General features: G+C 39.4%; 1 protein-coding gene across 11 annotated transcripts in view; it reads right to left on the reverse strand.

The window, feature by feature from the left end:
- Positions 1–1,679: 1,679 nt before the first annotated feature.
- Positions 1,680–24,218, reverse strand: part of NELL1 (neural EGFL like 1) — a 409,663-nt gene continuing 387,124 nt past the window's right edge. For 9 of the 11 annotated variants that reach the window (XM_007067928.3, XM_043548858.1, XM_037899951.2 and 6 more), the window contains 4 exons: positions 21,724–21,917; positions 14,308–14,484; positions 9,091–9,315; positions 1,680–3,941 (listed from right to left, as the gene is read on the reverse strand). In XM_007067928.3, the coding sequence (XP_007067990.2) occupies positions 3,891–3,941; positions 9,091–9,315; positions 14,308–14,484; positions 21,724–21,917 (647 nt within the window). In that variant the 3' untranslated portion in view covers positions 1,680–3,890. The remainder of the gene's footprint in view (positions 3,942–9,090; positions 9,316–14,307; positions 14,485–21,723; positions 21,918–24,218) is intronic. The other 2 variants (XM_043548859.1, XM_037899952.2) reach the window with 1 other exon arrangement.

Consider the following 24,218-nt stretch of genomic DNA (forward strand, 5'->3'; position numbering starts at 1 on the left):
ATATGATTGGAAAGTTAATGCTAATAAAGCTAAATGTTTTACTGAAAATTCACTCACACCTCATAATGGAAAACACAGCAAAACATTTTATTTAGAGACACGATTTAGCTCTTTGTCTTTGAAGCACTATACAATTCCCCCAATGTTCCTGTGAGGCAGATGAGTAAAACTGTCCCTTTGAGTGCAGAGGGTCCTGAAACTAGTGGAGTTATACTGCATGGGAGAGGATTCCAGGAGCCAGCATTTGAACCCAGTAGGGAAGGCTGAAAGGTTAAGTGAAGTGACTTACCCAAGCCATGTAGAGAATCACAGTGTTAGAGCTCTTGGGTCCCACTCCTGTACTCAGGCCACTAGATAATGCAGGTGTTCTCAAACTGGGGGTCACAATGTTGTTAGGGTCACAAGCTGTAAGCCTCCACCCCCAAACCCTGCTTTGCCTCCAACATTTATAATAGTGTTAAATATAAGGGGGGTTCCACTCATAGGCTTGCTGTGTGAAAGGGGTCACCAATACAAAAGTTTGAGAACCACTGGGATAATGCATTGCTCACACTTTGCATAGTTCTACAAGTAACAACGGGGGGGGGAAGGGTTGCTGCTGTTCTTTGGTCTTGTGCCCCTACTTCTCATTCTTTATTTATTTATTCATGAAGCCAGACTCCTTTGCCACATTAACTGCCTCTGAAATGAGCACATCTCTCACAAAAAATTATGGCTTCAACGTATCAGCACTAGGAACAGCTGAATGCTTACACCTACCTTTAGTGAGAGTTTGTCCTTAGTAAGGACAAAAAGCCTGTTCCCTTAAGCAGCAAAGATCTTGCTTTTGTGCAGATATCTCTAACAAAGATCTGAGCCGATCGAGCCCCTAGTGAAGTTAGCATCAAAATGCCCATTGTCAGCAGAAATGAAGAAAATAAATTCACAAAATACAGACACAGGCTGATCTCTGAAGAGTTTTCATTGTGCCAATAGGCTTTTAGGTGAAAAATGTCTTCCCAGACTTTGTAGTGAAAGTAAAATATTACAAAATCTCATCATTCTTTTGACATAGTGAACGAGATGGTCCTTCACTATTGTTTAAGATGAATAATTCCTGGTGGAGACAGAGTTACTGGGGACACCAGAATTATGTGAACATAGAAAACCTACAGAGAGAAATATATTCATCTCAGTCATGTTAATACAGCATAAACAAGAGAACCACGGTATCCATTCTCTGCCTAGATGTAAATAATTAAATTTTTATAGTGTTTGCTAAAAGGGCTACACAAGCCTGCAGGATTCAGTACACCAAGGGGTTTGTTAAATGACCCCTAGGGTTCATCGAGCACAGAATGGGAACCTCCCAGATTCAGGTTCCCCCAGCTGGGCTCTGGCTCAGGCCTGGAAAGTTGGAGGACTGTTGGAAGCCAGCCGGGGAAATAAGGGGTCTTTGAGAGAAGAAAGACTTGCTGGCTTCCAAACTCTCCCTATGCATCCACAGAACATCACGTGTTGAGGTTTGTAAATGGACTAGACCTAGGACACAGTGCTTGGTTTGAGGGTGAATTTCCTGTAGCGCTGTTGCTAAATCTCAGACTTACTGCTCTGCTAATGCATATTACATTTGGGAAAGGAAAAATGTTTGTAATAAACTTGGGTTTTTACAATATTGCTAATAAGATTAAGAAAAGGCAATCTGTACATAGGAGTTTATTTAGAGGCCCACAAGTTTTAAATCATTCCCTTTTGTATGCCAGCCCACTGACTGTCTCCTCCAATTGAATTACCATTGGGTTTACAATGTGATTTACAAAATGAACTGACAGTATGATTTACAAACATCCTTTGAGTATCATATAAAACACAACTGTTTCCTTATAATACAATCATTAAAACAATGCAAATGTAATCAACACACGGGAAGCTGAAAACAACTGGACATTTAAAGAAAATAATGACTGTATGTTTAGGCTAGATCCCAGTCATGAACAAACCACCTAAGTAAATTATCAATGCTAATAATGAAGAGTGGACTAAAAATAGCTAAATGAATATGCAAGTAATTTTTATAGCATTTTTGCAAAAACCCCTTAGGAGAAACATGAAAGTACATTATTTAAAGGAATATTCTAATATTCTTCCATTATATACAGTCACACACCATTCTTATAAATCAATTTCACATTTCCTGGATAAAGCTATGAAAAACTCACAAATGTATACTTTTCCAAAGAATAGACACTCTGCTTATATCTGCAATCTTTTTCCAAACACCTGCTGTTTAGTTAATTAAAGAAAAAGGGGTTGGGAAGGCAAAGAACACTATACAAATAAGCAGAACAGCGTACAACAGCACATTGAAAAATGTGGCATTTAAGCTGTATATGCCATCAGATTTGAAAAAGATTTTTGTTCCAGTACTACAAACTTTCTAAAGAAAGAGTTATATCTTCCTTTGATGACATCCAAAAATCTAACCTTTTGTGTAGGGTTAGAGTTTTAATTAGGATTTCTGCCTAGGTTTGGGGTTTTAAAAAAGCATTTTATGCATGGTTAATTAATAGATTTAAGTTCTTTTGAATGTCAGAAGAGTATAAAAAGGGGCCAGATTGCTTCTTGAATATGTTACATGTAATGAAAATTGTAGCATAGAATGTCGCCAATCTCCCAGGGCTAGCACGCTGCAATGGATGCTGAAATTCAGGCTGAATGTAATTGTCATTTACACCATGTCTTGTCATCTCTACAATGGTTTAGCCTGTTATGAATGGTAGGTTTCATTTTTGGAAAGTAAGTACACTGGGAGAAGATGGTGAACTTATCTACACTGGTGGAGCTTGGTATGTCTACCCAGCAATTAAGCATCCGTGGCTGGCCTGTCAGCTGGCTCAGGCTGTAAAACTGCAATGTAGATGTTCAGGCTTGGGCTGGAGCTTGAGCTCTGGGATCCCCTAAGCTGGGGAGGGTCCCACAACCCAGTAGCCTAAGCCCCACAAGTCAGCTGCCACAGACCAGCAATGCGTGTTCAACTGCAGTATAGACATACCCACTGAGAGCAAACTTAGACCCACCCCATTCAAAATATATAGGTTTAAAGCCCTTTGATTGCTTCACTCAGTCCATATGAATGCCACCTATATCCAGGATTTGTAGTGTCACTTGCAAACTAGACCACACTGCTAAATCTGATATCAATAAAGGGCATTGTTTCCTGGATGTGTGTTGAAAGGGCATTGGATATGTGCTTTACTGCTCGATACAGGAATTCTGCTACTAGTTCATATGTTTGGAAAAGAAAATGCGTTTGTTTGTTTTGGTTTTTTTTTTTTTTAAAGGTAGACTTAGGTTTGATTACTTCCAGCCTGTACACGTCAAATGTACTTTGGAATGTTTCACAATGTTTGACAGCTATGAAATATAAGTATTATGCAATTTGACTGTACATACATACATATTTTCATAAATACATCTGACAGGAACCTCAGAACTAAGTATGCAGTATTATGGGACAAAATCACAACAGGCAGCCTTAGTTGTAGAATCTAGATCCAAAGTAAAATAATCTTGCGTTTCAATCATGTTGTCAATGCACAAATTAAACCAAAATTACATCATTAGTTTACCCATGAAATAATTTAAAGGTATTTGTAAATGATTTGACAGGAAAAGTGTATAATTTACAACACTGAAAACTTTTTTTTAACAACCATAGACATATGCTTTGTACTGTAAAGTCACCCAGACAAGGCTAGCATAGTGGTAGGTCCCAAAGGCAACTCCCAAACATCTTCCTCGGGTGGAGACTTTGGTAATTGTCTGCTGTATAAAACACCAACTCTTACAACTTCATTTTAGATGTTAACTGCATCAGTTTTCCTCACAGAGAAGAGTCCAGTCTTAATGCTTCAGTTATTGTGAATGCAGTCTAAATCCACAGAACAGCAGACATTCCCATTCTGTACAACAAACAAATCAGTGTTACTTATCTACACAGAACAATTTTAAAAAACAGAGAACATGGGGCTTATACCCCTGGAGATGGGTATCCTATGTATATTCACAGGACACAAAGAGCTGTGTGATTTTGGTCCCCACCGCAGTTAGTACAGTTGCCATGCCCACTCAGGCCATGGCCTTTTTGCTGAGATTTCTCAAAGGAGATATTTGTGGTGATTTTTCTTATGATGTGGCCATCTTTTTCCATTATATACCTGACTGAAATTACAATCTGACCAATGGGAAATGAGTTGGCAATGACTCTGCATCACATATGACCTGAATTGCGTTTAAACCAGAAACGTAACTGTGAAAGGCTCAATAGTACTGATTACAAATGCCTTGAGCCATCCAGTACCCTTTCATGAGCATAATTTATATTCTAAAAAACCCAACAACATTAAAATGGCAGAGAATATCTGAAAAAAAAATACAACAGTCGATCTTTTATTTTGCTATATTCTCCCAAATTATCAGTCAAAAATAAGCCCTGTTAAGATCTGATGAACAAAGAGACTTCTGGCCTGTTCAAACATTTGCCTGTAGTCCAGACTATCAATTTGCTGAAGAGAACTGTGACAACAATTCCCATGTCATACCAAGCTTAACTCCACCAGCAGTAGATCTGAGTCTGCAACATCTAGTCAAATGCCTAGGAATCTTTCTGATAGAAAAGCATCATTTAAACCCATCACAAAGCCTCAGGTGAAACGCCACCAAAAAGGGGCAGGAAAGCTAATCACAGTGAATTAAAGCCCAGAAGGAACAGCTACACCTCCTTCTACAGTATTGTACGGGGGATGGGGACGATGACTTCATACAGCATTTTATATAACGCACGCTTAGTTTCATAAAGCACAGACAATTGTAATTCACCTTCCATATGTTATTAAAAAGCTATGCTTTAATAGCAGTGAAAAGACTATTTTGCTCCATGTTTAGTCCCCATTTTTATACAAATGAATATCTTCTTAGGTAACACTAACTGCTCTAGAGGTATGCCTGCACTAAGGAGACTATAGGAGCACACATATATGCTGGCATACCTCCCAACGTAAACACACCCTACACTGACAGAAGAGGTTTTTCTTTGGTGTAGGAACACCACCTCCCTGACCAAAGTTAGCTGTGTTGGCAGAGCCTTCGGCCATTGACGTAGCTGCATCGTGGGGAGGGTGGGGGGGTGCTTTTTCACACCCCTGATCGCAGTGCCGATATAACTTAAGTGATCTCTGCTTTACTGTGGACTAAGATGCACACGTTGTAGGAAATCCTTGTACATGTTGCTGAATATGAGGTTAGGCCTGGATTTTTCAACAGTGTGTAACTGTGTTTATCACAGAAATGTAGGGGTAGAACGGTCCTTGAGAGGTCATCTAATCCAGCCCCAAACGCAACCCATCCCTGATAGGTGTTTGTCTAACCTGTTCTTAGAAACCTCCCATTAACCTTAGAAAAATCCCCAACAGGGATTCCACAACCTCCCTTGGCAAGCCTCTTCTAGTGCTTAACTACCTTTATGGCTAGAAAGCTTTTTCTAATATCTAACCTAAATCTCCCTTGCTGCAAATTAAACCCATTACTTCTTGCCCTTCCTTGTCAGTGGGCATGGAGAAGAATTGATCATTATCCTTTTTATAACAGCACTCAACTATCTGAAGACTTATCAGGTTCCCCCTTTCTCAAGGCTTAAACATGCCCAGTTTTTTTTAAACCCTTTCTCACAGGTCAGGTTTTTAAAGCTTTTGTCATTTTTGTTGTTCTCCTTTGGACTCTCTCCAATTTCTTCACATCTTTCTTAAAAGATGCATCCACAACTGGACACAGTATTCCAGCTGAAATCTCACCATTTCTGAATAGAGGGGAACCATTACCTCCTGTGTCTTATATACACAACACCCGTTAATACACCCGAGAATGATATTAGCAATGGTGTCACATTGTTGACTCATATTCAATGTGTTATCCTCTATACCCTCCAGATCTTATTCTACAGTACAGCTGTCTAGCCAGTTATTCCCCATTTTGTAGTTCTGCATTTGATTTTTTTCTTCCTAAGTGTACTTCTCTTTAATGAATTTCATCTTGCTGATTTCAGACCAATTCTCCAATTTTTCAAGGTCATTTTGAATTCTAATTCTGTTCTCCAAAGTGCTAGCAATGCCTCTCAGCTTGGTTTCATCTGCAAATTTTATGAGCATACACTCCATTCCATTATCCAAGTCATTAATGAAAATATTCAAGAGCACCAGACCCAAGACAGCCCCCTGCAGAACTCCACAGTAGATACTTACTCCCAGGTTGACAGCGACCCATTGATAACTACTCTTTGAGTATGGTCTTTCAACAAGTTTTGCAATCACTTTATAGAAATTTCATCTAGATCACATTTCCATTATTTGCTTTCCCTAGTTTATGTGTGATGCTGCTTTTTAGTGGGTTATCTTAGTACTTAGTCCTGCCAGGAGTGCAGGGGACTGGACTAGACTAGATGACCTCTCAAGGTCCCTTCCAGTCCTGTGATTCTGTGTTCTACTCAGAGAATTAAGCAAGCTCTCCCTCCATTCAAATGGTAGATTTTTGGAGTTGAAGGACCAAGATTTTAGTTTCAGCATCCCAAATGGGTATCTAATGATTATGCCTGTTTGCAAAACATTGATTACAAATACAGTGTATTCCCTCAGTTCCCCACTCATATAAGGGCCTGATCCAAACCACACTGAAATCAATGGAAAAACTCCTATGAGCATTGATCTAGCTTTATAGTATTTAGAAACAGTATCATTCCACATTGACTTTTCACTGTGTTGCATATAGTGAAGGCAGAACTTTACTGTTCTGCTCTCATGATTATGTGAAGATTCTTACATTTCAAAATTAGACTGGAAATCTCATTAAAATAGACTTTTCTACATGATTTTCAGTATTTTCTGGTTTTACTGTGAGAATGTTCCTTCCCCTGTGAAGGATTGAAATCCATTGCTGATGTAATAACCCGGTATGTGGATTTGTGTACAGGCCCAAAGTCCAGAGTTTGGTCAAGAGGTCAAAGGCCTCGCAATAGCTAAGAGAAAGCAGAATAACCAAAGATAACCTTTCTTTTGCTAAGATATGCCTGGTCAGCAAAACGCCAAACGTTGGGGGCAATAACTGTGTCTTATTCAAAGTTGCAAATAGAACAAAGAAGCCGTGTTTCTGTTGTGTTTGTAGGGAGATGTTCTTCCCACACATCCAACCTTGAGTTTATGAAAGATTCAAGCATGTCAGTAAGATATGGCCTCCTCCCACCTCCCTTTCCCAGGGACCAATGCCTGCCTTAAAACACAGATGAACAACTTGGAAGACAATATTTATTGCCATACACTTTCACTGTTTCTTTGCTTTTACCGCTAGATATCGTGACAAAGCTCTGTCCATGGCTCTGTGGGTCCCGCGTTTCCTGACTGATTTCACTAGCCTCAGAGGCTCACTGTGACCCTTCTCTCTCTAGAGACAAGGGTCACAGTCTACTGAGCCATTTTCATCATAAGCCAGCGAGGGAGGTGAGGAGAAGTTCTTTCCTTGCACAGTCTCTGTTGTCTCCCAGTCTCAGTGATTAATCAGGGGGCAAAGGTGTGGGGGGGAGCCCAGGCCCACCCTCTACTCCGGGCTCCAGCCCAGGGACCCTAATAGTATCAGCTATGGTAGCTGACCTTTTAGAAACATGACATGTACAATTCCCTGGGCTACTTCCCCCACAGCAGCTCTCACTTCCTCAAGCTCCACTTCACCCTTACCTCAGGGCCTCCTTCCTTGTGCCTGATATGGTGCGTACTGCTCAGCCTCTCCAACAGCACAACTTCCTCCCACAGCTCCTGACGTGCACACCCACCTGACTAACTGGGAGGCTTTTAACTAGTTTCAGCCAGCCCCTGATTGGCTTCAAGTGTCCCAATCAACCAGCATTCTCCCTGCCTTCTGGAAAGTTCTTAATTGACCTGGAGCAGCTGCCATTTCACTTATCCTGGTACCAGGGATTTGTTTAGCCTGGAGCTAATATATCTATCTCCCACTACTTTTCTATAGCCATCTGGCCTTGCCCCCGTCACAATACGTATCTGTTGGACAATCAAAGGAGCTACTTCATTCCTATGGACCCCAAATCAGAATTCAACATATATATTTTATACTAATACATTTATTAAAGTACTAATTAAATGTTAATTTGTCAACTCGAGATCATGGGCGGAGACATTATGTAACCTTTGACCATTGGCTACTGTGCTATCATGTCTTGCTGCTAGACCTATCCGGGGAAGTGGGGACTGCCTACCCCATCACTTTCCCCCGCCCATGGAAAATCCATATATTCCATTGTAATCAATTGATTGACACTCAGTCAGCGCTGTACATAATAAACTCCTGTGCTTGACCTCTACCTGGTGTGGATTTATGTCCTTCACCCTGCGTCCCGACTTATGATTGTGGCAAAAATTAAAAAGTGCTAAGGGAATGAACAGAGAAGAGGTGTAAGGGACTCTAAATTAATGTAAACTACAGACTAAGGGCCCAATTTGCTACCATCTTAGACCATGTGTAGTCATTTACACCTGTGAAACCAACATGTAAATTATTCCTTCCTATATATCACCTTTGAGTTTGTCTGAGTGATTCCTTATTTGGTCATGCTCTCAAAATGTTTGTCTTGGAAAAGAGGCAAGAGAAGTTTAAAATCCTCCTGTACTAAAATACAGTGCAATTTTTATTATTGTACTAGCTTCTACTAAATATTCTGTAAAATACATTTTAACAAACATAAAACTTATGAATTTAGGATAGCTATTTTAAAAATTGCCATTAAATACATCTGCAGGGATTTCAGATGGAATATTTTAAAGTTGCAGAATGATGTTAAATATCTGTGCTCAAATTTCCAAGAAAATAACTATAGAATTACCATGTTTTGTTTCCACTATGCATACCATACAATGAAAACGTGTATACTGTAGGTTACGTTCTCTGCCCTTGAATCTCATTTACTTAAATGGGAGTTGCGTGTGAACTTCCAGGGGTAGAATACAACTCTATATTTATGATCCAGAACAAATCACTACTATATACTCATAATACCTTGCATTTGCAAGTTGTACAAGGAGATCCAACCATTGTCCATACTGAGCCACTGAGTCTTGTGATTCCATAGCCATCTACACAGGTTTTTCTGATATTGTAAGTGATCTGATCAGCCAGACAGGGATCACTGACACAACGGGGGCAACACTCTCCTTCTGAGATTGCTGTGTACTCACAGTTTGGATTTGGGCATAAAAGAGGCCAACAATCCACTTCCCCTTCCTGTAGAAATAGAAATAAGGGCCATGAAAACTCATTAGCTACTGAGAAAAAAATAAATTCTGATATAATGAAAGCTCCTTTTTGCATCAAATTATAATAGATTCATGTTTGGGATATATATATCACACTAGACTGAATGCCACACCATTGGACATTGAAACTTATGTTTCCTATGTACAGTACAATATTTTTTTTTTGTTTTTTTCTTAATGAAGTAACCTAATCTGCAGTTTGCTCATCATGATAGACTTTCTGGTTTAGTGATTCTTTTTTTAAATTCAGGCACGAATACTTTTTCACAGTACGGACCATACTTCATACTTATAGTTATTGTTTTGCGGGCCAGCTAGTCTTCCATTCATAGTTGCATAACATCCCTGTGGCAGCTACAGCAATTGCTTACATAGACCAGTAACATTAGGGAAATATTTAGTGGGAGTGGGAGGGGACTTTCAAAAGCACTCTGCGCTGGCCTAACTAGATTCCCATTGTAGTCTAAGTAAGTTTTACTATTGATTTCAAAAGGAACAGTTGGGGCAGTGCTGGGCACTTTTGAAAACCCCACTCTGAATATATTTTTAACTTCTTTCAAAGCAGTTTAACAGCTGGAAATGAGGAGGAGCCAGAATCATGTGACTACCCAGCTCTGTGTAGATCAGCTAAAGAATCCAGCCATCACACTTTGAGATCCCCTGTATTGAACTATTACTACTAACCTGCATTTTGCTAATTTACAATCTCTTATTACTAAACTTCATAGTTTTGTAACAGATATGCTGCCAAATATCTTAATATAATTAGTAGATAAACATTAAATGACAATTATCAAAACAAATGAAAAAAGCATATTTAATGATGCATTATACTCAAAATCACGCCTGTTCATGGATTTAAGTGGTGTTTGATTAGAGTAATGAAAAGACAGTACATAGATGCTGTGGCTTTAAATCTTGTCACTAATGCTTAGAGTGAATCACTGTAGTATAATGTAAATAGTCTTGGGGGATTCTGGGACAGGTACTCTATAATGCTGCTTGAAGAAATGTTACCATTTCTTATATGTATGTAAACCTCTAAATTCGTGAGGATTTCCAAAGCTAAGATACACATGGAAGAGGCTGGTAAGTGAAGATGGTGTAGCACCCAACAACCTCTGGGTACCTGCCTGTTCGGTCCCTTTGCTGTTGCATTTCACAAAATGAAATTTTGTTCTAGCTAGGAACTAACATAACTCACCAATGGGCATTTTCCCCTTCTATGTGCTGATACTTTCAAAGGAACATCAAATACACTCTTAAATGGATCCTTTAACAAAGTATTTTTTCTTTAAAACAATCTGCTACAGGGATAGGGTTGCTGAAATGATTCAACTGGCATTTTTAAACACAAGGGTATGCACACACGTGTGTGTGATGATATAAGCACTTTAAATGGCATGCCTACTGTTAAAATATCATGTGATCACATACTATTTCTCAACCAGTACAATAACTGTAAATATACAGATGTACCTACGGCAGCAAATGCTCACTTATTTAAATACTGTGGTAGTGTATAGCTGCATAGGAGCAGGATGAAGTTTGCACATTCAAACTTAACTTTCACAACTCCTGATTTTTTTGGTGCTTTTGGCTGAATCCGTAATACTTCATTACATTAATTTTTCTATTTTTGAAGAGAAAAAAAGTCTCCAGTTGTATAACAGGCAGTAGTTACCAAAAGCATCTGGTGCCTATCAATGTCCTTAGTAAACTGTACATTTATAGTTTTAACATATACAAGTCAGCCCCAAACTGCCTAAATAAGGTCCATTAACAGGGTAGGCTAAAGAAAATATCTCTAGGCCTGAGTATGAAAATGCACTACTTAAGAGATCCTTAAGGCAGCATGAAAGGCCTCTCAACTTATGGCTAGCCCTCCAGCCATTGTTTCTGAAAGGTGCTCACTATTTAAGCTGAGGTTTGCGAGAAGCAAGGGTGGTTCTGAAACTACCTTTCAACTGCCACCCGCCCATCCTTGGAGCAGCCAAAGGACAAACCCAAGCCTGTGAAAGGAACCTGAGGGCAGGACTGGCTGTAGGTTGAAAACTGGTACGAACACATTTCTAGTGAGCGTCTTTGCTTGGGGTGAAGGAATTGGTCTTCATTTAACAAAGTTATGAGATTGTTTTTCAATTATAGGTTTCAGAGTAGGAGCCGTGTTAGTCTGTATTCGCAAAAAGAAAAGGAGTACTTTTGGCACCTTAGAGACTAACAAATTTATTTGAGCATAAGCTTTCATGAGCTACAGCTGTAGCTCTTTTCTTTTTTATATAATGTACCTGCTGTATGCAGTAGGTGGAAAATACCCATCCCTGAATCAGTTTGCTTCTGCTGCTCAAGGGCCATCATGTCAGAGAGCATCAGATGGAGTGCAGGAGATTCCGGCCTGCCTCAGAACACCCTCTCCAGCTCCTTCCCCATATCCCACGTGCCACCCCCCCCACCCCCCCCGAGAGAAGGGTAAGCAATAAGCAGAGCCAGCTATGCCTATTTTATATTACTCAGGAATTCCCCTAGCTGGACAATCCTTAGCTACTCTGTTAATGAAGCTTTCAGCTGCTTTGTGCTACCTGAGCAGCCAGATGTCAAGATAAGGATTTATCTTGCATATGGTCATCTCTAACTTTTTAAAAAAATCTCATTTTGTTAAATGAAAATGAATTTTTTCATGCCAAGAAGAGGCAGCCCTCACTAGAACTGTGTCCATACCAGATTTCAAACTCCAGTCATTTTTATATCACACCACAGGAAAAAAAGAATGGCCAAAAAGTATTAATACAAAAAAGTTTTTTTTTTATTCTCCCATAACTGAAAATTAAACAATCAAAATTAAAAAAACCTGAGTACATACTTTAGGGATTTGGTCTGTTAAATAGAGTGTTTCACAGAATGTACATTCCCACTGGGGCTGTGCATGCCTCTTACAAACTGAATGGAAAAAATAATAAAGTCGGCTAGCAATTAAAGCTGCATTTGGGCATTACTTAGCACAAAAGACAGGAAGTCTAAACTATTTTGATTTAGAATTGGCTCCAAATCTCAGCTATACCACTGTTTTAGTGCATTACCTTAAATCTCTTGGCCTTTTTACGACTGTTAACCCAGCTATGAAATTAGATAAGACCAGGAATCTTTCTGAAAACAAGACACTGCGACTGAGTTGTGCATACCTTGGAAATATAATTAAATATGTACCTGAAAATCTCTTCCCTTTTCTTTCCTTATGCAAGCATTTTAAAAAAGATCAGGAAAGTAAACTCAAAACCTCACTGAAGTAAAGGGTTTGCAGTTCTCCAAAAAAGCACGGGTGATTCAGTTTACAGGACAAAACTCTATATGTTATAATTCAATTCATTCTGCCTAGAGGACTCTCTGTTCTCCAAACCAAGGACAGTCTTCTATGCAGAGCACAGCAAATTTTTCAAATTAAAAATGGTCTTTTTTTAAAATAAAAATTGTTATACTGATTTAAAAAATAGGGGAGGAATAATAAATTTTATTTTCTATGGCAATTGGGAATGAAAAGGGTAACCTGCTTTTTTTGTTTGTTTGTTTTCAGTCTGTATGTTTGGGTGGTCTTTTCAGTTTTCTTCATTCTTTCCTTTTGCATTAGGTCACTATTCACCAGTGTTCTCTTTGGTTGTTTTTCAGTGGTAGTTTGTAGGGCTTGGTTTTTTATTTCTGCATTGCCAGTTTTGATAGGGAAGAGCAGGCATGTGGTTGGATTTTTTTCAAAATCAAATATTTTACATAAGAACATAAGAATGGCCATTCTGGGTCAGACCAAAGGTCCATCTAGCCCAGTATTCTGTCTTCCGACAGTGGCCAATGCCAGGTGCTTCAGAGGGAATGAACAGAATAGGGCAATCATCTTGTAATCTATCCCCTGCAGCCCACGCCCAGCTTCCAGCAGCCATAGGTTTAGGGTGACCCAGATTATAGGGCTGCATCCCTGACCATCTTACCTAATAGCCATTGATGGACTATCCTCCACGAACGTAAATAATTCTTTTTTTAAAACACAGTTACACTTTTGATCTTCACAACATCCCCTTGCAAAGAGTTCCACGGGTTGACTGTGCGTTGTGTGAAGAAGTGCTTCCTTTTGGTTGTTTTTAAACCTGCTGCCTATTAATTTCATTGGGTGACCCCTAGTTCTTGTGTTATGTGGAGGAGGAAATAACACTTCCTTATTTACTTTCTCCACACCAGTCAAGATTTTAGAGACTTCTATCATGTCATCTCCTTTCCAAGATGAAAAATCCTGGTCTTTTTAATCGCTCCTCATATGGAAGCTGATCCATACCCCTAATAATTTTTTGTTGCCCTTCTCTACACCTTTTCAAACTCCAATATATCTCTTGAGAGTTAGGACGACCAGATCAGCGCACAGTATTCAAGATGTGTGTGTACCATTGATTTATAGAGAGGCATTATGATATTTCCTGTCTTGTTATCTTTCCCTTTCTTAATGGTTCTTAACATTCTGTTTGCTTTTTTGACTGCCACTGCACACTAAGCAGATGTTTTCAGAGAACTATCCATAATGATTCCAAGATCTCTTTCTTGAGCGGTAACAGCTAATTTAGACAGCCATCAACTTCAAAATGAAAAAATCCCAATACAAATTCTGCAATTGAAAAAATTATCAATCTGTATTACAAATAACAAAATGGAAACAGTTTCAATTTTTTCAAGCTTTCTGTGAAATTTGTTTGTTTGTGTTTGTTGACCAGGTCTATTTACACAGAGCTGACAAGTGGTCTGCCCATATTCTGACTTACCTTGCTTCTGAAGCGTGACTTTGAGTCTTTTAAAATCACTTTAACAGGTAAAATAGTGGAAGAGAGGTGAAGATATTGTTAATAATGTCATAATATAAAGTATGTTGCTATCACCAAAATCTTTACTACTTTTGTTTCTCTCGAAAATGTTTAATTTATTTCCATACCAGACAACGGCACTGCTGACAGCTGTAGGTCCAGTTGTCCCCACTACGATACAGTTTATGACCATTTTGGTCTAAACATTGACTGGTCACTCTTGTGTCACACTCTGGGCAGCAAAAGAGATCAACGCTGGGGTTCTGACAATTGCAAGCTGTTCGCCGGCAGAATATCTTCCCGTTCTGTAGAGACCAAATTGTTACTGGTATCAAGCAAGTGGTAAATAGCAGAGGACTACTGGAAGAATAGGAATGGCCATCAGAGATAGCAAAGCATGTATTGGTATTTCAGGGAAGATACTGCAGACTACCTACGGAATTTGAAGTTATTCTTAGGGCCCAATCCTCCAAGAAATGAGGCTCCCCAGCTCCTATTCTTATAAAAATCACCCCAATGATACTAGTGGACATTTAGCTATCTGTACAGTTTCTTTTTTTTACCAGTATCCTCTGAGGCTGAGAAAAATGTTACTGTGTCTCCTCTTGTTCCTAACCCACTGGATAAAAAAAATGAACAGCCTCTCGGGTTCAGATGGAATGAAGTAATTTTATCTCATCAATTTTATGAATGAAATCTCCAAATAGTTACCTCTTTTTTGAGCATGTATCAGAACAATATTTTCCTTTGCACTGTCTTTTGAATAACTGTGTGATTGTCAAAAAAATTTTAAGTGAATTGAAACTGTGCACATGGCCCGATAAATTTAATAGAAACACACTACATAAAAAACTACAGTGAAAGCCAGTACTGTTAAAGGAACTTAATATAGCAAAATCATAGTGGCATTACGTATTCCTTAATGTTAATTTATCTCTAGTTATCCTCTACATCTGGACCTTCCATTTATCAGACAAAAACTATTCGGCCACAACATATCACATTGCATAATAAGCTGGAGCCATGCACTGAAGATGTATTTTTATTCTACAGATTCCCTAAAACATGATTTTCCTATTTCAGGTGCTAAGTATTTACCCATAATGTGATGTATTCAGATAAATACTGTTAATCAGAATTATCATAGTAAACACAGAAATTTCTTCTGAATATACAACAGAGAGGACACATCCATTTAGTGCAAAAGAAAAATGAATTTATTCTAATTCTAGTGATGAAAATTGTAGGGATAACTGTGTTATAAATTATACCCTTCATTATAGGTGAGACAACACATTGTAACTCTATATACAGAATGGGAAACTGAAATCCTAGTTTATAATGAAGAGTGCCATTGAAAAGTTTTGATTTTAATTGGATTATTGATTTGTTCAATTCTTATTCAAGCAAAGTTTCAACTGCAATCAAGGAAAAGCTTGGCTGAGTAAGGAATGAGGGCCAGATTCTGCTGTGAGTTACACTGGTTTAATTCCTGAGTAAATTCATTAAGATACTCTGAATTAAGTTACTGAGTAACAGCTGTAGGACTGTACCTGAACTAAGCAGAAATACAAACATCCATTTAATAATGCCACCTTCACACATCATGCTTACAAGTAAAAAGAGCTTTCCTACAGTGATATTACAGAACTGACTAATCAGAGATTTTCTTAAATCAACTCCCATAATTATTTTAAGGGATGATAAGCCAAAATGGATTTCTCCACATGCAGGCTGAATAGGCTAAATAGCCAAAACTACATTAAGTTGTGTTGGCAGTTGCTTAGATTTTCTGTATTCATAAGTTTTAATTTGTAAAAAAAAATCCAATAAATAAACCTAAACTTTGCTGCAAAGCAATACGCAGAACACCAGCGGCAAGGAATCATAATGCTCATGTTAGCTAATGACACTGCAGGTGTTCAATAATATTCCTGAAATGATTAGCATATTACATTTGATTGCAGGAATAATTAAAATTGCTTATTATGTGTAACAAAAAAAATAGCTCACAGAAGCATGGAAAAATAGAGAGCACAACACCTATAAAATGCTGGACTCAATTGTTTTATCCACCAACAGTGCAAAGGGTTAGATTGTCACACCCTTTACTCAGCAGTGCAGGGTAATGTGAAGAATTAGTGCTCTCGCTGCTGAGCTTGTCACTCCACCTGTATGGGAGAGAGCAGGGTCTAGTCATCTTATATTCCAGAGAGCAAATGTTAGGGAAAGCAGGAGGAGTTCTGACTCCAGTACCCAATCAGATTTGCTGGCCAGAGTAGCAAGCTGGATGCGGGTGGCAAAAGGAATAAACACTATTTCAGGAAAAGAGAGAAGTCATTTCTTCCTCCCCGGAACAAGTAGTAACAGACAAGGAACTGTGAGTCTCAGAGGAGGAGGAATTATGATTATCTGACCTACGTGCTGCCCCTTACTCAGGGAGATTGTAAAGTTACAATCTTGCCTAAACATTCCAACATGATGACTGGCTCCATACATTCAGGGATGTGCAGACCCTCTATGTGACTTGGAGGTAGTCACAGTGACAAATAATTTCATCATCTGAATTTACATCCTTCTGATTAAAAACTGCTAGCAATACCCTGTCCATCCTGTTTAGAATTACATCCTTTTGCCTTTGGATTATTTTTAAAATTACCTCTCTTAATTGGTAACAGCGCTGGTGGTTCTGTGCTACTCACAACTCCTGCACTCCTTAAGGAAGTAAATAATCTTTTACATTGCCGTCACTCTATTTATTTCAGAACACTGATAATGTTTGATGATTCTGCTGGAGAGCCTTTGATAATACCACCACACTACTTCCCTCCTCGTTCTTTTTAGCATCACGTTTTGTTTGCGACCTTGTTAGGCCTCGTGCTTTGCAGAAAGCATTTTGATTCCCATGATGCTATGACACAAAGACTAGAACTACACTTGGAGCTGAGAGAGTGATTCCCAGCTCGAGTACATGTACTCATCAAGCTACTGTGCTAAAAACAATAGTGTAGATGGGGTAGCATGGGCAGTGGCATGCGCTAGCCACTCCAAGTATGTACTCATGGAATGCAGGCAGATTGCACTTGGAGTGGCTAGTCCATGCCACTGCTTGCTGCTGCCCATGCTACTGTAGCTACGTTACTATTTCCAGCATGCTAGTTCAAGCAGAGCTAGGGCAGGTATGTCTGTGCAAGGTGAGAATCATGGCACCAGCTCTAAGACAAAAAGCCTCTTCAGATGCAGCATCCCACTTACTTCTTTGGAATTCTAATTTGCCATCTCTAAAATAACTTTGGCAAATAAAAGTACAAATGGTAAAAATAAAAATATAGAAAATCATTTATTTTCTTTTGGTGGGACAATAATAATATATACATACAAAGGCTGCAAACAAAACTTGTGATGCTAAAAAGTTCTTGACGCCCAACAGCCTCTAGGTTGCGTCACAAACTTTAATTAATTGAGGTAAAGTAGTAGTATTAAAGATGTAAAAACAGTGCCATGGTATGATTTATAAGTGACTATGGTTCTCACGCAGAGTCAATTGCAGGGTCTACTCTTACTGAAAGGTGAACTGCCAGGTTGGAGGAAGGTTACTAGTGTAGTTCCTCAGGTATTGGTATTGGGACCATTCTTATTTAACATTTTTACCTTGGCACAAAAGGTTAGAATGTGCTAATAACATTTGCAGATGACATAAAGTTGGGAGGTATTGCCAATATGGAAGAGGACCAGAATATCATATACAAGAAGATTTGGACAACCTTGAAAACTGGAGTAATAGAAATGGGATGAAATTTAATAGTGCAAAGTGCAGGGTGATGCATTTAGGGATTAACAACTAGAATTTTTGCTAGAAGTTGTGGACATATCAGTTGGAAGTGACAGAGGAGAAGAAAGATCTGGGTGCATTGGTTGATCACAGGATGACTATGAGCTGCCAATGTGATGCGGCTGTGAAAAAGGCTAATGCAATCCTACGATACTTCAGGCGAGGTATTGCCAGTAGAGACAGGGCAGTGTTAGTATTATTATACACGGCACTGGTGAGACCTCATCTGGAATGCTGTGTGCAGTTTTGGTCTCCCATGTTTAAGAAAGATGAATTCAATCTGGAACAGGTGCGGAGAAGGGCTGCTAGGATGATCTGAGGAATGGAAAAAATCTACCCTATGAGAGGATAGTCAAAGAGCTTGGCTTGTTTAGCCGAACCAAAGAAGGCTGAGGGAAAATATAATGGCTCTCGTTAAATACATAAGAGGGATAAATACCACGGAGGAGAGGAGTTAATTCAGTTAAGTGCCAATGTGGACCCCAGAACAAATGGATATAAACTGTCCTTCAAGAAGGTTAGGCTTTGTCTGCACTACCACTTGTCAGCAAAATTTATGTCACTCAGGAGTGTGAATATTCCAACATAAGTGGTAGCATGCACAGTGCTATGTCTGTGGGAGAAGCTCTTCTGCCGCCATATCTACTGCTTCTCATTGGAGGTGATTTAATTATGCCAACAGGAGAGCTCTCTCCCATCGCCATAGAGAAACTACATGAGAGACCTTACAGTGGCACAGTCTAAGGTTTCTAACCATCAGAAGTGTGAAGTTCTGGAAGAGCCTTCCATGGGAAGCAGTGTGGGGCAAAAAACTTAACTGGCTGTGAGACTAAGCTTGATATGTTTATGGAGGGTATGGTATGATGAGACTGCCTATAATGGCATGCAGCTGATCTGCGACTGCTAGCAGCAAATATCTCCAATGACTGGTGATGGGACACTAGGTGGGGAGGGCTCTGAGTTACTACTGTGAATTCTTTCCCAGGTTTCTGGATGGTGGGTCTTGCCCACATGCTGAGGATGTAACTGATCACCATATTTGGGATCGCAAAGGAATTTCTCCCTGGTCAGACTGTCAGACATCCTGGGGTTTTTTTCGCCTTCCTCTGCAGCATGGGGCACGGGTCACTTGCAGGTTTCAACTAGTGTAAATGGTGAATTCTCTATGATTTCAAGTCTTTAAATCATGATTTGAGAACTTCAGTAACTCTGCCAGAGGTTAGGGGTCGATTGGGTGGGTGAGGTTCTGTAGCCAATAACGTGCAGGTGGTCAGATTAGATGATCATGATGGTACCTTCTGACCTTTAAATCTGAGTCAGGGATAGAATCCAGATCTCCCTGTAATCTAACTACTACACTGCACTCTCTAAAGGGGATGCACTTTCACTCAGAGTTCCATCCCGCCCCTTCTGGGACTATGCTTGTCCTCCTCACGTGCAAAAATTGGATATTCTCTCTCTTTAAAGGGAAAGTAGAAGTATAATACATATGAAGAAACAATTGAAATATATAATTCCAGCCAGGCTGCTTTAGTCACAAGATGCTAGAACAACAACAAACCAGGATTAAAAAACACAAGTCTCTGCCAGTCCTGTATAGTAATTCTCATAAGACTTTCGGGATGCACTTGGAGAAGGCAAAGCAATCGACTTCAGGCTACTTTGTTAATGATTGCATTCAACTCATTAAGCTTTATGAATTTTAATGTTTTTATAAATTTTGTCCTCATGCATGGGAACAAATATGGTTGCAGGGGATTATCCACCATATTATGTTTGATTAAGTGCTACTGTAATCCCTTTCTTTCACTTAAAAAAAAAAACCCCACAAAAAACTGTACCCCCTCAGGCCCAGGGTAAGCAGAAATGGCTTCTGAGTCTGATATAATTATTAATGTTGGATAGTACCTTACTCCATGAATAGCCCCACTGAGGTCAAGTCAATGGGACTACTTGTGGAATAAGGTATTAGAAGCTGGTTCACTGAGTCAATGACATAATTCTCATAGCCTTTACCAGGAACAGCATGTCTTTTCTTGAATGAAGAATTTTATGTTAGTTTTCATACAAACCAGCCTTGCAAAAGTATCGTGGACATGTACCAGGCCAGGGACAAAATTTACTCACTTAATTTTTGGTATTGTAGTCATACATACAAAACAATAATTTGCTTGCTCCGGGCAAAACAAGTGAGTAGCATTTTTCAAAGCTCAGATAGACAAATAATATAGTTGGCCCTATCATGTCCCTCATCCTGCTCCCCCAGATTGTAAATGTGGATGACCCCCAAGTGCAGGACATGCAGAGGGATTCCACACTACCTAAGTGCCGTGGCAGCTTGTCTCTGTGACAGGAGTCAATGCGTGAAGTCGTGGCTAGTGGGTCTGAGATTTTTGCAGATCCACTGACCAATCCTTGGTGTACTGGGAGCAAAGTGGCTGCTATTGCAACCTACAGGCTGAAAGAGCCTTTGAAGTGGTGCTCTGTGCACTAGCAGGGAAGGACCAAGGAGGCCACCTTAAGCTGGCTTTGAGCAAGGGTCTAGGATTTGGCTCCTGATAATAAAGCAAACCCTGAAATAAAATAAAGTGCAAATATTAAAGAAGAAAGAAATGAGAGAGAGAGGAAGATATAAAGAAACAAAATAAAATAAGGAGGAAGGATGGCTACATATTATGCCACTATTATTTTAAAATATCTACTCGCTGGTCACATCACATATTTTCAAATACTAATAAGAGGCATTCGGCGTAAGAAATAGTTACAATGAGAACATGACAAATAAGTCATAAATTACAAGACTAACTAAGATGAGAATACTAATTGTTAAAACTCTACAAAGGCAGACCAGCTGTCTTCACATATATTAAGCTGTTCATTCCATTGACAGGAAATCCTTTCATAGAACCAGCCATTCTCTATGATTACAATACAAGCTCACTATATATTCAACAGAGTTTCAGACTTCCACTCCTGAAGGGAGGGATTTGTAGGGTGCCTGGCACTGATAGAAGTAATAATACAGTACAGTGTTTATCTGACCATGTTTCCATTCTAGCCTAAAACAAATAGCAGTGAATTCTAAGAGTTTTATTGATTCTGATGGCCTGATCCACCACTGTGCTATTCTAGTTTTATGGGAGTTAAAAGCCTCCTTATGACTTCCAACAAACAGACCTTAACTGGCACACAGACCCTCACCAGCTGGAGCAATATTCCATTTCTACCCCCTCTTTCCAACATATTTCCAGTGGGCCATATTCTTATCTCACCTATACCTATGCAAGGGCTCAGTCCTACTCCTACTGTAGCCAATAGCATTTTGACCATTGACTTCAATGGAGTGGGATTGAGACCTTCATTTTTACAAGTATAACTAAGATATGAATCCAGTTCTGAATGTCTCAGACATTCAGTAAAACCAGATTTACTTTTGTGTAACTCCACTGGCTTCAGCGGAGTTACTTCTGGCTTAGACCAATGTAAGTGAAGAGAATCAGGCCCAATATCTTTTAACCAAAGTTTCCTAGAGGTCTGGTTAAGTCAAAACAGGATTGCTACTGAATCAGTCTAAACCTTAATTCTGAAATGGATTTATTTCTGTTATGACTAGCTTCCGCAAAAGTATATAAGAATTAAAACTCAGCTTCTTCACAGAGAGAAAACACTAGAAAATCTAAGGAAACACATATGCAGGCCTTGTGGAACTCACCTTACAGGAACAAACAGAGCATCTATCTTCCTTCAGCGTCCACACCTGACCATTCCGCTTCAAGCCACCTTCGTGTGGACAGTCACCAGTGCAAGATGGTCCTGAGGGACACAGACAATCAAAACCTCCCGCCAAGTTCACGCAGGCTGAATCGTTCCAACAGGTGTGGGTCCTTAAGGCACATTCATCAATATCTGCAAAACACAGCCAGTTTATAGTGCTAATCTTTGTTTCAAGTGACAAATTGTACCATGGAATTTATTATTAAATGGATACTGCTTGTCTGTCTTCGTGGTGCAAGGGTATGAAACACAAAATTTAGGGTTATTAAATCCTCTTCCGTATGCTTAATTGTAAAAGCTGACATTCCTACTGGTGCTAAATAGCAATGACAAACTTGATCTGCCAGCCAAGGTGTAAAGTGATCTCCCAGTGAGCAGGAGCAAGTGGACAATTAGACAGGTTTCAGAGTGGTAGTGTTCGTCTGTATCAGCAAAAAGAACGAGGAGTACTTGTGTCACCTTAGAGACTAACAAATTTATTAGGGCATAAGCTTTCGTGGGCTATCAGATGCATGCAGTGGAAAATACAGTAGGAAGATACACACACACACACACACACACACACACACACACACACACAGAGAACATGAAAAAAGGTGTGGGTTTTAGCCCATGAAAGTCTATGCCCTAATAAATTTGTTAGTCTCTAAGGTGCTGCAAGTACTCCTCATTCTTTTTGGACAATTAGCGTGACTTTGCAATGAGGCCACATTCTCTTCTGAGATTTAGACTGAATTAGAAAGACACAATTCTTCATAAACTCCGAGCATGATCTAAGCTTCCCCCTACTAAAGGCAATCAATCACACCCTTTGCCCACAGAGAGGAGGAGGAAGGGAATAAAGGGAAAGAGATCAGAGGTACTTTATATAGAAAAGAAATACTAGAGCTCCCAAGCTATACAAAGCCACACAGTAAAAGCATGTTTGAGCAAGGCAACAGGGAATTTAGCATAAACAAAATCTATTTTTCATAGATGACTTTAAACTACTATCCCACTTAATGCTGGAGGCGAAGTGAAACATTGCATCCAATTGAAATTGCTGGGGACATACTGACAGACAGAACGTAATTATTCCAGGTTGGAGTGTGCCCAGGAGATCTCTTGGAGACAAGGCTATGAGATCTTTTGAGTTAAGTGCAATCTGGAAAATAGGCAGGTTTCTCCAGCAGATCTTTTGAGCAGTATTTAAGAAAATATGGACAGAATTTCCAGCTACAATGCAATTGAATAGATTTGCCCTGTTTTCATACTGTATATAATTGCCAAAAGCCTAACCTTACTGCAGCACAAAGTTTTGGATTTGGATGAGATGAAGCATTTTATATACATATTAAATACATTTTGTGTGTCTGTATGTACATACACACACGTAAATATGAAAATATGAATGGGAATAGATGATCAAATCTTACACAGTGCTTTTTTTTATCCTGAAAAATTCTAAAGCTCTTTTGTATAAAACTTTACATACCACACCGCAGAATCACTACACTTATCATTTGATTTGAAGCAGCTACTTCTGGGCTGAAATATGGCAACTGTTTAATTTCATGCAGCGCCATTACACAAGAGTTTAGGAAAAGAAGTGAATGATATAATATGCATTTGAAACTGCTGAGGGAATTTATATAAGGAACTTTACCTAATCTAGAATTTGGCCAGGATAATAGGGCTAATGACGATAATTCTGTGGCAAGTACCACAGCATCTTTAATGACTTCAACAAGTAGTCCTTGTAGTTCAACAAGTAGGACCTTGGTTTACATTTTATCCAAACACAAAGGGTACAGAGCTAGTTCTAACTCAGAAGTTAGACTGTTAGCTACTCAATTGCTAACAGTACTTCCTACATCACCTTGGGTTTTCTTCTGAGTAAAACCTTCCTAGAGAGGAAGGCTGATCCAGTGGTTAGGAAACTAGCCTAGGATTTGGCAGACTGGGTTCAATTCCCTGCTCTGCCACAGACTTCCTTTGTGACCTTGGGCAAGTCAGTTAGACCCTCTGGTCCCCATCTCTAAGTCGTACTTTCTTACCTCATAGGGGTGTTGTGAAGATAAAGATGATGAGGTGCTCAGATACAAAAGTAACCATATACGAACCACAGATAGATAGGAGGTCTCCCATCCAAACATTGCTAATCTTGAGACATTTGGCCAGCTCCCATACTGGGGTGGTACAATTGAAGGGTATGTAGCCAGTACAGGGACTGTGCACTTTGCTCAACAACATAAACATAAATATATCCCAAAGGGCAATATGATCTCATTGGACCAAATCCTGAAGCCCTTTCTCAGTTTTTACTCAGTCCTTGCCCAGACAAAACGCAAACTGATACGAATGGGAGTTCTGCTAGGATAAGGACTGAGTAAAAACTGGGTGGGGGGAAACGTTTAAGATTTGCACCAATAAGAATAAAAAAAGATCTTACAT

This window comes from Chelonia mydas, chromosome 6 (assembly GCF_015237465.2).
Source record: "Chelonia mydas isolate rCheMyd1 chromosome 6, rCheMyd1.pri.v2, whole genome shotgun sequence".
In the NCBI taxonomy this organism is placed as follows: domain Eukaryota; kingdom Metazoa; phylum Chordata; order Testudines; family Cheloniidae; genus Chelonia; species Chelonia mydas.